The 18,582-nt window shown below is 38.5% G+C and overlaps 1 protein-coding gene across 2 annotated transcripts in view; it reads right to left on the bottom strand.

The window, feature by feature from the left end:
* WWOX (WW domain containing oxidoreductase) overlaps positions 1 to 18,298 on the bottom strand; it is a 492,462-nt gene extending 474,164 nt beyond the window's left edge. The window contains exons 1-4 of one of the 2 annotated variants that reach the window (XM_064670919.1): positions 18,145 to 18,298; positions 15,905 to 15,969; positions 14,575 to 14,632; positions 13,204 to 13,382 (exon numbers count right to left, since the gene is read on the bottom strand). In XM_064670919.1, the coding sequence (XP_064526989.1) occupies positions 13,204 to 13,382; positions 14,575 to 14,632; positions 15,905 to 15,969; positions 18,145 to 18,251 (409 nt within the window). In that variant the 5' untranslated portion in view covers positions 18,252 to 18,298. The remainder of the gene's footprint in view (positions 1 to 13,203; positions 13,383 to 14,574; positions 14,633 to 15,904; positions 15,970 to 18,144) is intronic. The other variant, XM_064670920.1, reaches the window with a different exon arrangement.
* Positions 18,299 to 18,582: the final 284 nt, after the last annotated feature.

Genomic DNA, 18,582 nt, shown 5'->3' with positions numbered 1-18,582 from the left:
AAATGCAAGTTTTCAAGCAAACAAAGCACCAAGCTATTTTTAAAAGACTCAATTTTAAAATGAGCGATTCCCATGAAATGCTAATGCTGCCTTTGTTTCTGTGTGTTTGCAGGCACATGGCAATGACACATACTGATATTTTTCATTGAAAAGTGTGATGTTATATGAAAGATACATCCTCCCTTTCCCTTTGTGTGTAAATTGGACAAATGTGTTTTTCTTGGAGTCATGAACCACAGAAAAAGCCAACCAAAACGAAACAGGGTGACTAATGCATTGGTTCTGTTTTCCATCTAACCAATTCAAAAATATGCACTCCTTACACTTCTTTGCAATACAGTGCTCTGGGTAAGGAAAAGTTATTCTTAACAGTAAGTGCACTGCTGTTGTCACTGACAAAACCCAAAATATTTTGTTTCCTCCGAGGGGAGCACGACACAAAACAAATATTTAAAAACACCCTTAAATTAATGGGATTCTAATTATCTGTTGCTTTGTTGTTCCTGTAAAAAATTAAAGATGCATCATTTGAGGGAAAGAAAGCTAAATTCCTGCCAGCAAGAAAAAACTCTAGCACAGTGACTGTGTCAGGCACACATATTACAAATATGCTGCAACTAAGAGCCACAAAGCTGGAGTCAGATCTGGTATCTACTCCAGCTGCACTGCCCAAAGACACCCACCAACTCATTTCATGATGCCACTGCACCAGACATGGCCACAAGCTGGGCCCTGAGTCCTTTCAGCTCTGTTACACCTGAGCCTGATCAGTCTCAGCTCCCCAAAGGCACAGACTGGGAGCAGATTCAGACACTGCCAATCCTTCACCGTGCAGAGGTGCTGCAATCCAACCCAAACACTGCAATAACAGCCAGTCTGGAAGGAGCCCTGGAGTGAGAACACATCAAATACAGAGCCAAGCTACTTGTCATGTCTCACGATAAGACCTTGTTTTAGTTGTGTCAAGGCAATTCCCACCAACCACTCAATGTCTGCCCATAAAACACGTGGAGATACCACTCAGAGTAACTGTGGTTTTCAACTGAGGTAGATAGTCTTAAAACAGCTTAATGAAAACATAAGGAGAGATAAAGCCAAAACTGAAATTTAATCCTAAACTGGACAGATCATCCCAATAAAGATTTAATTTTTTTTCCCCACTTGTCAAGTCATGTAAATACAAACAGGTAAAGCATTTGGTTTTATCACTAAATGTTTAAGGACAATTTATTAAAAATTTTTCCATTGTAACAGATAATTTACCATGAGGGCAAATAGGCACCTGGATATGCAGCAACTCAGCACATACAAATTCACATTTTCTTGACAAAAAAAAACCTTTCCACCTAAAAGTGCATCTAAATGTATTATTCCTAAGTCAAGCCAAGCAGAGTTACATACATTTTAAAAGAAACCCAAGATGACAACAACTTTGTCTCAAAATAAGCAGAACTCATTTTGGTGTGACTCATATTCCTTATTTTAATTAGAACCCTAAATTATTCAGAATTACATATGCTTATATTCATAAGGGATAAAAAAATATTTTGTTAGACTACAGTTATGTTAACACACTACTTCTATTTTTACTGCAAAATAAACACTTCTAAATTAAACATTTAACTGAAATCTAGAGTAGCAGAAAACAACAAATCTGCCCATAATGTAAGTCAACATCAAACCAACATCATGATGAAATCTAGATCAGGACTGAGTAGTCAAATTTTGACATGACATTTAGGGCACTCCATTTCTCAGTTAGGAATCATTCCTGAATGTTTAGTCACTATGGGATAAGTGACCCTTCTTTTGTTTATTTGTTTAAATAAAGCCAGCCTTAAATAGGTTTTTCCCACCAAATACCATTACTTGAATACATTATTAAGGAAATAAATAACATTTTTGTGCAGGCTCCTGCAGCTTCATCGTTATTTGGCAGCAAAGCTGAGGGGAGCTAAAGAGAGGCAGTGGCAACAAAACTCACAACAGTCACACACACACACAAATCACTGAGGATTTACCCAACATCAGTAGCAAGTATCAAAGGCCAACAATAAAGAGGCTTCAGTTTCCAGCTAATCCACACACTCTTGAAGGGTTTGTGTTCTGGAAAAATGCCAGCCTTAAGAGCATTGGTAACAGAATACAGAAAGTCTGATCAGACATCCAGGATCAACCAGATTTTCAAAGCTGTTTTGAGGGGTGGGGTGTTGCCTTTTATTTTTTTTTTCCCCTCCAACTCATTTCCAAAACTTTGGGGCTTTTCTCCTCCCCTGTTGTAGCTGTTCTTAACACACCTTCTTAGACAAGCTTACTCAACTGACTGGAAAACAGCCTAGAGAATTTAAAATTTATCTTTGTGTCTCTTGGCCTTTTTTTTTTTTTAATCAGATTTTTTTTTTAAAAGTTCCAAGTTCAGAGAAATGAGGTTGGCAAACTCTCCTTCTCTAAAGCTGCTCTTTGCATCAGCAGTAGCTTTAGGCAACTCAACAGTTTTTCCCACCAAAGCAAAAATGGAGAAAAAAAAGCCAGAAATTGTCTAGTTTCTTTTCAAGTACACTTCTGTTCCTCTGTAAGCCAAGACTATCATAGGTTTCTGTACTGCTGAGCTGAGCCCTAATTAAACATAATAAAAAAAATTAGTTGCATGTTTTGAATCTCCTTTTGGCAAGTACAACAGTGCAATGTTAATAAAAGAAGTAAATTCAATGAAGAGGAATACTTCATCCAAGGCAGAATAATTAAAAGACATACTGTGCTGTCAGCTAAAGTGCTAGACCCTCCCAGCTTTAATCTCAAAGACATTTCATGAGAAATGCTCAGCATTATGTAAAGATACAGAGAAAGTACTACAACATAAACTGGACCAATTTTTTTCTTCAAACAAACTTGATATTTATTTATATCAGTTACACAGTGAAAGATTTTTAAAATGTATATTAGACATTTTACAGATAAATAATAAAACAAGGTTCTGCCCTAAACAGCTCACAGTTCAGCTTACAAAAACAAAACAAAGATGTCTTACAGAATCAAGCATACAGAGACAGGTCCTGTTCTAAAGAGCTCACAGTTTGTATCACAGGGGAGAGGAACAGATGAGCAGAACGAAAATTAAAACAATGCTACTTGATTTCTGGCAGTCACCACCCACCTCTGTCTTTGGGCAATAAGAGATAAGACAATTTGTTTAGTTTGGCAGCACAAAGGAAGATTTTGATACAGGAGTCATTTCAGGATCCTGTGAAAAGAACTGAAGGCGGGGAAGATGCAGTTCATTGGTCTCTCTAGTTCAAAAGTGGCAAACCTTTTGGGTGTGCTTTAAACTACGAAGGGAAGAGGGAGATGGGAGGCTGTTATGTAACTCAAATGATCCATCATGTGGTTCCGACATACAAAGTAAGGCAGGAGATGGAGTTCTGAAACAAAAGATGAAGAATAAGAACAGTATTAACAAAAAGCATCTGTACACGAAAGCAAGGAGAATGGAAAACAAGCAAGAGTTAGAAGTCATTAAATTATAACATAAGGCCATGGGCAAAAAAAAAGAAAAAAAAAATCAAATACCTCTTTGCCACACTTTCAAGAAGGAAATGAAAACACGTCATGCCTCATCTCACACCAAAATTAAGCTGTATTTTTTTTAGATGACATTGAAGGTCTATGTGGTAACAGCCAGAACACCAGCAACCCACCCAAGAGCTCAATGACAAGAATCCAAGGTTTTTTCATCTTCCAAGAAGTTAGACCTTGCCAGTATGGGGCAGGGGATGAGAAAGCCAAAGATATACATGCCTACAGAACTTTACATCTGTAAAACAGGAAAACCTGCCAGGTGAACAAGCACACTACATGTTTTCCAAAACCCACTGGTTTTGCGACAACGTTGGGCTCTAAAATCTTGAGTCACAATTTGCAACATTACTGTGAGTTAGGTAAAAAGCATCACTCCTACTGATAGCCAGAATGTTAGTGTTCAACAGTTCACTCAAGACCACCCAGAAATCAGGCTGTACAATTCCTGATTTCACAGTCAGTCTGCCTTGCCCATGACAAGTTCCCCAGTTAAATGACCAAACCTTAGTTTGTGTGTATAAAGTCTAGTAATTGATATTTATTCACCACATTACCTCTATACCATTATGAAGCCTATCTCTGCCTTACATTCTGGATACATAACTTTGTGTTTTGACAGAGATGAGTGTTTAAAGTACCAAATGCAATGAACAGAATCAGGAAGTCTCAGGCTGTATTCCTTTGACCACGGATCAGATTCAGAAACAGATCACAACCTTCCTTCACTCAGGATGCCAAAAGTGTGCTGCCAAGTAGGTCATGCACATTTTTATGCACTCCTCTTTGCTTAGCAAGGCACAAAATGGTCCAATTTTACCTTCGGAATTAAAAATCCTTCAACAAGAGTAAGTTTATACCCCTCAGCATCTGCTTGCAGCTGGACACAGACCCAAACAAACAAAGCACCTCTCAAAAAAGGCTTTCTTTCTTTTCTAGTTGCCATATTTTCTACTCTTAATATACCTTAATTACTCCTTCCGCTGAAGAATTAGAATAGCACTCAGAGAAGTGTATTTTTTATCCTGTGACGGAACAATCCAACTCCCACTTCAAACTGGAATATGGACACGGACATAATCTGTAGATTTAGGTCATTTACTGCAGCCATATGTTGCTCCACAAGTACAATAAGACTAATAACACATTTCTCAAAGTCCTAAGTAGCATAATTAATGTCTGCAATGTACAAATGTACAGAAGCAAGACAAGTTGCTCGTGCTTGCCAGTGGCAGAAGAGGAATGTAACCAGAATCTCTTGCAGCACCTGAATCTCTGAACACACAATATGATTCTATTTTCTCAATTTGGTTCTGAGAGAGGAAAATTAACAAACTCCCTCACAAACTTTTAAATAAACGGTGATTTTTTTTTTTTTTGCACAAAGCAGCTTTTTGATTAATCACAAGAGGAAAATGCCCCACAAGTTTTATGATTTTTAGTACAGAAAATAAAGGAAACCCAATTAGAGAATGTGCTGTTAAAGCTTCTTGGATAAAGAATAAAGAATGAGGAGACACCAAATATACCTTCTACAAAGATAACATAACCTAGAAAAAACTATGAAAAATTTCTAAGCAACACTCATTTTTTCAGAACCTCGAGTCACAGTGTATGAACAAGATTTAAATAAATACATCCAAAACTGAACTGTGACAATTCCTTGTTCACACAGATATTATTACTACCAAGAACACCTAACTTCACTAGTATTTTTAGTACAAAGAAGATATTAACTAAGAATAGGAACTTAGTGACCAAGGTAACTATAAGTAAATGAAGGAAAGGAAACAAAGTGTATTACTATAAAACTATTCAGATTTGAAGACAGACTGTAAGGAGTTTTCTGAAGCAACAGATGAAGTACTGAAAACCACCATGTGAAAGGACAGCAAGAAATCAAAACCAGCTGGATGTTACAAGAACAAAAATATTGAGGTTATAGAGCTGAACAGAAGGCTACAAAGATCTCACATATTAAAAATATGAGCCAATAGAAAAAAAAACAGAAAAAGGAGAAGGAAAAAAAAAATCACTCAGAGAAGGAAAATAAAAACAACAGAAAGGCACAAGTGTGTGGTCAGTAACAGAGCTAAAAACTGCAAATACCGTTAACTAATAAAAAAAAATTAAGGAAGACAAAAGTACTTTTGTTTTTGATGATCTTCCCCTGCTAAGCCAAAAACATCACGTCCATTAATGTACATACAGGCTGTAACTGGAGTTGACAGTAGCTAGAAAATTCCCTACATGTCTGAAGCTACTATAATTGGAAAGGTTTAGCAACCTCTTCCAAAATAATACAAATGTACATGTATTCAAACAACTCTTGCAGCACAATTAGTTTTCAAAACATGAGGGCACAGGATGATGCAGAGAGTTGAGCTCAATGTTGCAGTGAGACAAACCCAATCACACAAAAGGTTTCTCACCTCTGGACTGTGAAATACGCATAAAATAACAAGAAAAGCCTTTGTGAAATGAAATATTCCAAAAAGACAGAAAAGCAATCAAGTTGAGGCTCACTGAAGTGACTTTCTAATTCTTAGAGAACAGACAAGAACGTAAATCCCACCTATTTAGAGAATTCTACAAATACGTTTTCCCCCCGTAAAACGAGTACCAGAAGTACAACCCAGGCACACAGCTCAATCCCACCCTTTGTGAAAAGACTCCTTTACAAGCAGTAATCATTATTGAACCTTTTAGCCCAGATGTAATTTCTTACATGTTACAACAAGTTTCACATGCATTGTGAATTCCAGCCAAGGTTGATGAAGTTCAATAACTTGGCTAACCAACCATGTGTACTGCTCATTACACAAGTAATAAATAGATTCATCAAAATGGACATGAAAAAGCAGTATGAACATCTGACACCATTTTCAGCTTACTCAATAAGAAAAATAAATTACAGGAAGTCCAAGAGGACCTCTTAATATTTACAAGTAAGCAGTTGTAGCTTTATGTAATGCAGAGCAATATTAATATTCCACAATATTAAGCCAGAGTTAAAACAGAGTGATGGCACTCATGGAAAACTCAGTCACTGTTACCTGCCTGAAATTTTCAGAATACAGCACTGTAAGTTAAAGAGAATTGTCTTCTATTAACATTAATCAAAGTTTGAAATAATAGCTTTTAGTAGTTTTTTAATTGTTTAGAATACATCACTACTAATCCCTGACAGCTACAAACATCCCACTACAGGAGGAGTTAGAAGTTCCTCCCCATAGTCAAGTTTCCCTCCATAAACTGTGCTTTTCTACATCAATTACTCTACTCTGGCCAAAAACATACATCCTGCAAGACTCAGGGTCTCCTGGAAGAAAACACTGTACTCCCATTCCCCCAAAACACTGGTACAACAAAATTCATGTCTGCCACAAAGTTCTGGACTTGCACAAAGAAAATGACTGGAAAAAAAAAAACGGCAAAGGGTAAATTTAAGTAAGAAGCAAACAACAAAACTTCTATGAAGACACAACATTTTCATGGTAGTGCTGCTCGTGCGGTGTTCAATCCACAGCACGTGGATAACAGAACCTAAAAAATTCAGCCTTTAAGTTTTCAGCATTACATTTCCATGAATTCTTCATTAAGCCAACAGTTTTTCTTCAATACAATTGGTTGAAGCCAGAGCAGCAAGAAAATAAAAGACACAGCTGCACACACACAAAACCAAACTGCATTAGGCTGAAAGATGATTTGCTTTTTCCCCCCTCATCCTCCCCACCCAACCACATTTTAAAGGGGTTTAAAACCAAATCTTCATTGCTGGTGAAGGATGGCAGGAAAACAGTCCCTAAACAACACAACTGTGCTGGCAGAAGACCCTGCTGTAAAAATTACATCTGCAGTGTTTTTAGTGGGTAACTTATTTTTCTCCTGAGAGGTTATTTTATTCTACCAGGGCAGAGCACACACCCCCCAGGTGCACCCAGGCCATGCTTTTCTGTTAACATCCTGTGCTGCTTATAATAGTAAAACATGTGATACATGGAGCCTAGAATTCACAAAAAATTAAAATATACATCAAGGAGCGACTCTTTCATGCTTTTAAAAGCCCAATAAATATAAAAGTATCCCATGAAAACAATCCCAGGGCCAGCTAGGACTTGGCCAAGAAAAACAATCCAAGGTTATATATTGCTGATCTGTCTGCCTCACAATAAACTTTGAACCCAAAGCTCCATAAATAATATCCACTTCAGTTCTCCACACATGAAACACTTCCAGCATGAAAACATACAACCATGCAAAGGCTGTAATAGTTCGTTCACCACAAGTTATGCTGGTTTAGAGAGAACATGAGATGCACCCCCTGAGCAAAAGCCCAGCATTTCCCTTCCCTGTGCACCACTGAGCTACCACAAAATTATGTACAGAAATTCTTCTTAATAAAAACAGGCAGAGGGTTTGAGTTATTAATCCACAGGAATTCATGCATTTATGAACACTAATTTTGATTCAGACAACGAACTTTTTTCACTAAACTGGGGAAAAGATCCAGATAGTAGGAAAAGACCATTCAATAAGCATCGTCGGGAGCTTGCTCCCCCATGTCACATCCCTTTTTCTGCTCTCAAAAGGGATGCAAATAATGATTACTAGAAAGCAAACACCTTACTGTTTACTCATCATAACAAAACATATAAAAAAAAAGTTTACACTCAAATCTTGGAAGTCAACATATGAACAGAACTGAGAGAAATAATAATACAGACCGAAACCAGACAGATGTATTTTCTCTGAGAGATTTTTTTTCCCCCAAAACAAATTATCCAACAAAAACAAGATGATTTTTTCAAGGTTGACAAAGTTCAGGTGCTCCAGCGTAAGAAAAGTTCCAAAACCATCCAAGAAATCATAAAGTGAATCTGAAACAGGGGACTGAGTTGAGCAGCTCCTTTGCAGAAGCCCTGCCAGTTGCACACCCTGTAAATACTATTTCATGTGGAAACGGGCGAGAGAAATTAGAAAATAAAGTCGGTACTTTTGAAGAAAAATGGGCACATTTTTCAAGGAAAATTCGCCACCTAGCTCAAAAATAGAGCTGAACAATTCCTTTCTGACAGATTCAGACAAACACACACGGGGTTAGACCACCAAACTCCAGGCAATGCAGCGAAAGACGATGAACATATTTAAGACAGTCGGACTAATACGAATAAAATCAAGTCCTCAATGGTATGTGAAGGGTCTGTTTTATTCCTCCCATATGATAAGAGTTTGCCTTAAATGAGACCATTCACTGGTCTAATTAGGATGCAGCAAATGTTACCTTCTTTGTGAAGGCTGATGAAGGCAGCCTCAGTGAAAGTGCTGTCGTCCACAAATAATCTCAGGAACTTCTGCAACTACAACAGTTCCCCATATTCTCAAAATTCTCTTCTCTGCAGGTACAGAGCAGTCAATTTTTGATACTTTAAGAAGTAAAAATGTTCTTTTAATCAAACTTTTCTGATCTCTCCGTTGCCAACAGACTTAGAGCATAGTGGTGAAAGCTAGCCAGCATCTCTTAGAGGCCTTAAATAGTCTTCACAAGAAATTTAGATAAGCTTTAAAAGTTTAATTTTTCTTCTCTTACTGGTAGTAGCTTAAATAGCCATTACTTAATTGGCATAAGAAATACAACAAAGGTTAACCACACCGGGCTTTATTCAGGCTCTGAAAGTAGATTCTGCTATTTAACTACAAGATAGATTTAGAACAATATTAATATAGGAAGTGCTCAAACACTACCACGCAGAGAAATGACAGCTCAGAAATCAGGAATTCAGGGATTCTGAAGCTATGCACTATGTCATTCCCCCACTAAGCAAACTTTCATTAACTTCTGTCAGTATGAAGTACAAAAGCACAGTCTCAGCACAGCAGCCCGGCCACAAGTGTTGTATTGGTTATGGACAGGCTTAGTTACTTTTATACTGCCTTGATAAGCCTAAAAAAGTACAAAGCTACTGAAAGTAGCTTCTTAATACAATAAAAGTGATGAACAAAGAAAAATATCTTGGACTCTTTCTGAATTAATGTAAGCACTGTATGCTTACTGAAAAGAAAGACTCCCAGCTTTCCAATATTTTAAAGTTCTATTTCCACCCTGACAGTATCAGATCTTAGATGCTACTGGTAGCAGAATTAACAGAGGTAATCCCACATCCCAGACCTCTAAAACTTTACTGTACTTTACCAGCAAGAGAGTCAGAAAAGTTTCCAGTATTTTGGGACCAGAAGGATTAAAGAGGGGTAGCCATTCTACACTGCTCACAGATGTAAAGTGTTCAAATAATGTCCCACATGAGATAGATTTTGGAATGAGGTGCAGGTGATACAGTGAAAAACACAAGAGAAATTGCAGAGCTACATAGTTTGTATTATCACAAAAGCAGCACCATGTGTGAACCAAACCATCTACCTGTTACAATAATGATTAATACTAAAGTAAATTATCAAGGTACCCACTGTCAAACTGTTACCTTGCATGGTTTCACCATGTTCAGACATGTTTGCTTATTAGAAATCCTCACTGCAATTAATTACAACATTTGATACTGGGAATGCAGCTCACTAAATATACAAAGCATTTCAGAAACTACACAGGTTCTATTCTGAGAGTTGTGCTCAAAGCAGAGTTTAAGGTTTAAGTCTTTTCCCCTGATTTCATACAGCTGATCCTCAAGTTTAAAGGGATGCAAATGAGACATGGGAGTGACAGATATCAATTTTAAAAGAAAGAATGAAAGAATACAGCTGCTAACTGTATTTTAGTAGTTAAGAGGAGAAAAGTAGGTTGCTTCACCTGCTGGTGAAGTTGGTTCACTTCCACTAGATCAGGTTGCTCAGAGAGTCATTGGGAAAAAAGTTATGAGAGAGAAGAATAAAATAGGAAAACATCTATTTATTGTTTGTAAAAATTAAACGGCCAGTTATTCAAAACAACTTTTATATCACAACACAGATGTTTAATTGAGATAAATTATATGCATGTTCCCCAACCTTTTGCATCAGTATGACAACAGCTGCTAATGCTGAAGTTCTGCACAAGAAATAAAAGAAACATGATAACTTCTCACACATAAATATATGCAGACCAAAAGCTCACTGGAGTAGTGACTCATCTTTTAAGAACTGACTAATAGTAACTAATACACAGCTTCTCTCCTGGCTTAGGTTCTTCATTGCTCAGAAGTAAAAGTACCAGGAAAAAAAAAAAAGAGAAGTCCAATTAACAAAGCATTAAACAACAATTATTTCAAAAAAACAATCTAAAACATTAAAATATAAAAGTAATATACAAAGCCACATTACAGCTTCTGGATTTTCTTCAGCATTTGAAGAAAATTAAGCTGCTTGCTCTGGGCATCCCTTTCAAAAGCCTTTAACAGGCCTCTTTGGACCTTCACAGAGCAGAAAAATTAGAATCCCAGCTTGACAAATTGGTTGTGATTATCAATACAGTTTTGTGAGAAAATTTTGGAAAAGCTTTAAGAAAAACTCTGCTTTGGGGAATCTGCCTGACTGGACAGAGCAAACACATTTTGCCCTTCCATGGGATACTGAAATATTACTTATACTTCACTACTCACAGTCACCACGGGTTAAATGCAACTGCACCCAATACAAAAACCAGAAAACATAGTAGTCTCAAGGTCATACAGCTACATAACCCTTAAAACCAGACAGAAATATTTATATAAGTCAGAAAAATTACACAGCTCTCTCTCTGATATTAAAACCAAGTTAAAGGAGGGGTTTAAAATGTTTTATTTGAGGAGACTGCTTTCACACACAGCTGAAAACATCACACCTCTGTATAAAATTAAAACCAAGATGAACTGCTGATACTCTTCTGTAATTTCAAATTCTAGCCCTAATAATTAAGAACGCAAACAACAAAATTACAGGAGCAGTTACAAACAGCGGGGGGAAAAAAGCACCAGGTCGCTTTTGTTAAGTATTTTCAAAGAGCAACACAGACCTCTAGTGGAAACATTAGTGAGCACAACTTCACCCATACCAGCAGCAGGCTGGGGAAGTACTTTTTGTAACCGAGATCTTTAAACAGAAAAACAACACACAAAAATGCCCATTATCTTCAATGCCTCAATAATAACAATAATTCCTCAATAAGTCTTACTGATTTTAAGAGAACAAACTGACACTACTCATGTTTAAATACACATGAACAACGTGATTTTAAAACCAGAAGGACTGACAGTGCAAGACTAAACTATTCAGTAAGTCTGTCTTACTCTTTTTACTACACCATCTTCACCGTGACCAAAAGTCACCTCTAATTCAAGTGCAATATTCAGATTAAAATTCTGATTGAGCTTAAAAAAAATACACAAGAAAAAAAACCCCAAAGAATAGTTGGACTGCACAGTCAGAAGAAAAAGCTTTCAAAATAAACAAATAAGAAAATATTTTACTAATAACTCCTGATCTGCTGTGATCTCTTTATATTGTAAGAAAGAAATAACTCATTAATTTTCATTAGCAACTTGGAAAAGGTTAATGAAGTGTTTATAAATCTTTTTAGTACTTTTTTTTCCCCCTCCCACTTTTCACAGCAACTTTAAGGATTAAGTTAAGAAAGTGGGTTTATAATCTAGGAAATTCTTACAGTCCACAGTCCTAATCAGTAATAAAAAGAACCACCACTAAGCAGTCAAGTCTATTTACAGACATATTAAGAGAAGTTAATGGCAATGAAACAACATTTGAGGAGCCAGTACTTGTGATACCACTAAAATTCTAGCATTGCTGAAGTCATCTAAAGTATTCCCTCAGTAATTAAGCAAACATCTCTATTTTTCAGAAAACAACATATCCTGGGCAGGTTGCTGAGTGAAACTTCAGGCAGCTCAGCAAATTAAGTTGGAGAAGGAATCCTGTCTTCTGAGGAGAAAAGCAAAGCCCCTAAACTCAAAGCTTTGTTATAAAATGAAACAAAAGCAGCTAATTAGAATCTCTCAAATACTCACCAACTATAGAAGCAATACTGTGTAGCAGGTACCTAAACAAGCTGGGTGTCTGAAAAGATTTATGAACCTGGTAGACAATACAACTAACAGGGATTTCTAAGGGTCATAAATCATATTTCTTTGCCATAAAGGAGCATCGAGTAAAACATTCTGATACAAGTTCATCATCAAATTCACTTGAAAGTACCTTCAGTAACAAAAATTCCACAACCTCCTTGGAAAAATCTTTACCTGAGTTCACTTGCTGCCCGTAGGAAGTTTTTTTCAATACTTTACCTGAACTCCCCTGCAGCCTTACAAACCTTACTCCTTGTCCTAGCCACCAAGATCATAAAAAGAAATTTCCCTCCTCTTTCACAGTCATCCTTCATACATTTACATAATTTAAAATGCCTCCCTCAATATTTTTCTAGACACAAATCAATTGTTTCAGCACTTGATGCCTTTCCTGCAGCTCTCCTGTAAGCTCCAAATTCTCCACACCTTTTTTTTTAAAAAAAACAGTTTTCTAACTAAGGGTTTTACATGAAAAAAAGTGCAAATCAAGTTTGAAAATCTAAAGTACCCAGAGAGTTAAACAACAAAGCAGTCAGTAAGACAAAGCTTGTCATATTTTACCTTATGTGTCATGTTAACCTACCTATTCCTGAATTTGCTCCTGTGATTATAACCACTTTCCCACTCAAGTCACGACCCTGGAGTATTTCCATTGCAGTACTGTTTCCATCATATTTTTGTCTAGTAGCAGGTTTTGCTGGATTATCTTCAACTGTAAAGGCCAGTCTTGGGTCAAGGTAGGTAGTCCTTTTGTTTATGTGGCTGCAAAAGAACACAAAAATTCAACTGCCTGAACCCTTCTGTACTCTGCATGTAGATTTTAAATGTATTTCAACCACTCTTGTGTACAATTCCAGTGGATCCTTTAAATTCAAAAAAATCAAGTTATTTTTTTCAGTTTTGTTAAAATCATCTCAATTACTTTTTATAATCAAACATTTTTCCAGGTGTGACAACAACCATTACTAATTGTATTCACACACATCACAAGCCATTCTGAACTTCATGTGAACCCCTGACATAAAAGGCAGAATTTTGTCAGGGAAAAATAAAAAATCTCATTATATTAGGGAAGATCATGTTCTCTTAGGAGGTCTACAAAAGGGGCCTACACTACTCCTTGAAACAATACACCAAGGGCAAATGCAGCTCAGCACTTTTTGCTCAAACAACTGAAAAAAAGCAGCTTCACATCAGCTCAGCAAACAGCACAATTTGGACCAGGCTCACCTCTATAAAACTGTGTTTTAGTTTCCTTCAGACAATTATCAGAAAGACACAATAAGCAACAACTTTCAGTCTTCAGCCCTGAGGTACAGGACAGAGAGGCTACACTTGCTATTTTGGCCTGGGAATATTCTTTATTCTAACAAGTCAGTTTAAGATAATTACCCCATTTCACCATGCCATTAAACAGACACAAACAGAAACATGCCCAAAAATATTTTTCTGCTTCTGTGAACTTCCTCCCCTCCCACTTCTCTAAAAGTCTTTGCTAGATCTGTCCTCTTCTCTGTCCGTGCTTTACATTCCAGGCGAGTCAGAGCTGCAACAATTTTGGTTTTGTCTTGTATGTTTAAAGCATTACTGCAATGTTAACAACCAGACACAAAGTTCTGGGTATGTTTTTAAAGTTCCTGATACAGAGTTTATCCCTAAAGGTACACAAACAAAATGAGCCTACAGAAACATTGCCTGAGGGTCAGCTCACATCCTGAGATGAGGATGTGCAAGCACTTCACCCAAGTGACTATTTCTGTGCACGTGGAAGAATTCAGAAGACCAGAAATGGGTGTTTAGACACTGCTACAACTCTAATATGTGGATTCTGAAGCTGTACTTATTAATCTCTTTGTCTTTCCAGCTGATACTGTCACAGCATCATAACTCAAAAGGCTACTCAGCATGTAACAGTTGTCCTCCTTGAACATATTCTACAGTTTGAGATACTTACTCTACAAAATAGACTTGTCCATTTTCATCAGTCTCCTGCTCCCATCCATACGGCAGATCTAGGAGGCACATAAAATACTAACTTTATTTTCAGGCATTACAGTACACTCCAATATGAAGTTTAAGTGATTTCCCAGACAGATGTGACACAATTCTGCATTATTTCTGTAGATGGTGTACTACATGCTGCACTTGAATATCAGAACTTGAAAGAAGGATTGCTTTCCTAATCACACACAACTGCTCTCTCATAAAAGTACAACATACAGGAGATCCCATACAAAAGTAACAAGTAGCAGGTTAAGTATAATCTAAAAAAAATCTTCATACAGATTATTTCATGTTATAGCACAAACCAGCAAAAGGCAGTCATGCTTCCTAGTACATACACATCTACACTGCTCACAGTTTAGTATCTATCCCTGACAAAGTAAACAGCAAAAACCACTGAACTAAATGCAGGAAAAATTGAAAGATCACAACCCTCAAGTGGGCACGAGATACATTAAATCAAACGTAAATGATTCTATGAAGTTGGAAGGACAGATAAAAGAACAAAAATGACAAATCTTTACAAAACAAATTCTTACATAGAAGATCCTACAGAAATACTTAACAGATGGCACTCTCAGTATTTCTAACCCCGGCTGAAAAGTACTCATTTTAATTCGATCAACACAAGATCTGCTGAAAACATTCCACTTAGAGTCAGACTGCCAGTGCCAAAAGAAATATGGTTTGCCAATAGTATAGTACCCCCAGGTGCACCACATAGAAGCTTCTGGGAAGATCTAATTTAAGGCACTGATCCAAGGCCCTTAAGAAGCCATTTTCCTCTGGAAGTGTCCTGCAACATTGTCTGCCTCCTGTTCCAGCACAAACATTCAACTGGGTTGGGGAAAACAAGTAAAATGAAAACTAACAAGACTTCCTTCTGTGCCAGGGATATTATTTAATGAAATACAGTCTTTGAAGAATATAATTCAACTATAAATATTATCTGATAGACACCAGGAAATCAGAACCCAATCAGAGAACTCCAGACTTGGACTATATGCTTTACAAGCCACACTAAAACAAACCCTCTAACCTAGAAATGGTACTTTGACTTTATGGAGCAATCCAAGAAAGCCATAAAACTGCAAAGTGATCACCCTACTTCAATCACAGAAGCAAAACCCCACTGAAATCATCTGTATTTTGCCAGCTCAGTTTGCCTTGGTGATTAGTGTCAACTAATGATCAGCTGAAGTTTGTGGAGGAAATTATGTTTGTGGAGGAAATTATGTTTGTAACATAATTTCAGTTCATTACAAAAGCTTAACACAAACCTCCTGCAACACGTTTCCTCTTCCCAGATTTAGGATGTTCCCACTGTGTTTTTTCTTCCAGGTGGCTGCAGGAAAAGAAAAGTTCAAGATTTTAGAAAATTGCCTAATAATCTTTCAGATGGAATCCAAAATATTGCCACAGTTCTGAAAGTAACTAACCAGAGAGCACAGGAATCTATAAAAATTCAAATAAATGTCTGACTTCCAATCTAAGTTTTGTTACTTATGAGAAGAAAGAAAACCCAAAACTTATTAAAAACTAACATTAACAGACTCAGAAAAGAACTCAAAAAGATGGTGAACCTTGGCAGGAATAAGGAAAAAAAAACGCCTAAGCTAGTAATAATAATACTAGAGAGTTTTCAAATTACAAAAGTACCTTTCTAAAACTCTTGTCTAATAATACTGATTTGCAGGCTATAAGCTAAGTAAGTTGGATTTCTACATGAGCAATTGCAGCTTTGGACAGTTAAGTTTATCCACAGGCCTTGAATAGAAGGATATTTATTTAATATACTTGATAATGGTATCACATTACTCTCTCATAAGGTTTTCTGGACTACAGACTAATAGGCAAAGTGGTCTGCACATAAACAAGGTCTTAAGATATGCGACCTGATTTTAGCACTTTGGATATTAAAATCTTGTCTTTCATTAAATATTTTTAAATAAGAACCAAGTTGTAATATTAAGAGTCAGGCAGGGATTATTTGAGTGTCCAAAATGGCAGCTGCCCAAGTGTGAAATAAAGACTGACAACAGCACTGAATAATATACATAAATAACCACTAACCCCCAGGCCTAGTATCAACAGCAAGTTACACACAACATAAGCAACTTTCCCTTCTTACAACAACCCCACAGTGTCAACATCAGGTATTACAGGAATCAAAACTGAGGATCTGAGACTAAACAATTGCACCTGTGTGACCTGCACAAGCTGCAAGATATTTAACCAAATTACTGCAGCCTGACAAAGAAATGACTGTCCACCTGTGCGCACACCGAACTCATCATAAACACCTTTAAAAGTCTAAAATCAAAATCATGCTATTCCAGCTAAGTTCATATTGTTGATGAGGTTTAAAACAAATGTCCAGAATATGCAGAGGTATCACAGACACAGAGCATACATTAAAGGTAGCAACACCTGTTCATGTCAAATATATTTTTAGACACACTGGGATAGATTTTCAGGCAGTAAAGATACATTCATTTCATGTCATTAAATTGAATCGGTCCAGTTTCACAACAGTTAAGAAACTGGCCTGTTGAATTAATAGTGTAGAAATTACACCCAGTAGTATCTCATTATCTTGTAGGTATGCTACTTTCAGCAAGTGATTCCTTTGGACAAGAGCTTTTGAAATCAAAGGAAACATACAGGCATTCGGCCTAAGAAAAACAACATCTAGAGAATTTGCAGGGTTTACAAACAAAGTGTGGATAAACAAAAACATTCTCACCAGTGTTTGTAAAGCAGAACTCGGGAGGGAGATGCCAACTCACCACAGGTGAGAATAAACTATACTTTCCCCCCTTTTTGTGGGAGGGAATAAATTTTGTAGCTCTAAACAGACTAAAACATATCCCAAGATCAGCATGGCAACAGAAACTACACGAGAGGAGAAAGTGTATAAATATACATTCCACTGAGTTAGGTCCCTCTGTGGCACAACCCTTTGTAACCTGCGAGGACACAACCATTTCCAGTGGTACGAGCAGATGGTGCTAAACGCGAAACTTTCTCTCTTGCTCAAGTTGTGGCATACGAAGAGGTGAGGGACTGCACCTATAGCTCCTAACTTCCATCGGACCTGCTTCTCCTCTGCTCCTAGACGGAGGAAAACTAAGAAACCCACAACACTGTGTGAGCTCAACACGGAGAGCCCCGAGGTGCGCTGAAAACAGCTCCGCGACGGCTCCCTCCCGCATCCAGGAGCGGCTCCAGCATCATTCCCACGCGGGGCGGGCGGCGGTGGCTCCGCACCGACCGCCCCGGGCTCAGCAGGGGCGGCTGCCGCTGTCCCTGCGGCTGTCACAGCCCAGCCCACACACGGAAACCGAGTCCCACGGACGCCGGTCCCGCCGCCCGAGCCCCGGCAGCTCGTCCGCGATGCACCGGGCGGGACGCGGCGGGTCCTGCCCCGCACCCGCACCCGCGCTCCGGGGCGGCAGCGCCGGCGGCTCCGGGTGGTCAGAGCGCTCCAGGCGGGCTCGCCCGCCCTGCCTCCCCTTACTTGGCGTAGTAAACCCAGCCGTCCTTGGTGGTGCGCTCCTCCCAGCCCGGCGGCAGCTCCTCCTCGCTGTCCGTGTCCTCCAGCCCCGCGTATTTCAGCGCCGCCATGGGCACGGCGCGGGCTCCCCGCGCGGCCCCCGCAGCGCCCGCGCTTCCGGCCGGCCCGGGCACCATGGGAGCTGTAGTTCCACGGCCGAGCTGGGGCTTGGAACATCCAGGGGGTCCCGGCCGAGCTGAGCTCTGGGAATCTCGGGGTTCTCTGCCCCTGGAGCGCTGTGTCCAGTGCTGGGCTCTCCCCAGTACGAGAAAGACAAGGAGCTACTGGAGAGGGTCCAGCAGAGGCCACAAGGATGATGATGAGTCTGGAGCACCTCTCTTACGTGGAGACACTGAGGGAGCTGGGCCTGTTTAGTCTGGAGAAGAGACAGAGAGGGGATCT

The sequence above is a fragment of the Pseudopipra pipra genome, chromosome 14 (genome assembly GCF_036250125.1).
Source record: "Pseudopipra pipra isolate bDixPip1 chromosome 14, bDixPip1.hap1, whole genome shotgun sequence".
Classification (NCBI taxonomy): Eukaryota; Metazoa; Chordata; class Aves; order Passeriformes; family Pipridae; genus Pseudopipra; species Pseudopipra pipra.
Note: the sequence above shows the minus strand (reverse complement) of the source record. Positions and strands in the feature narration are given on the sequence as shown.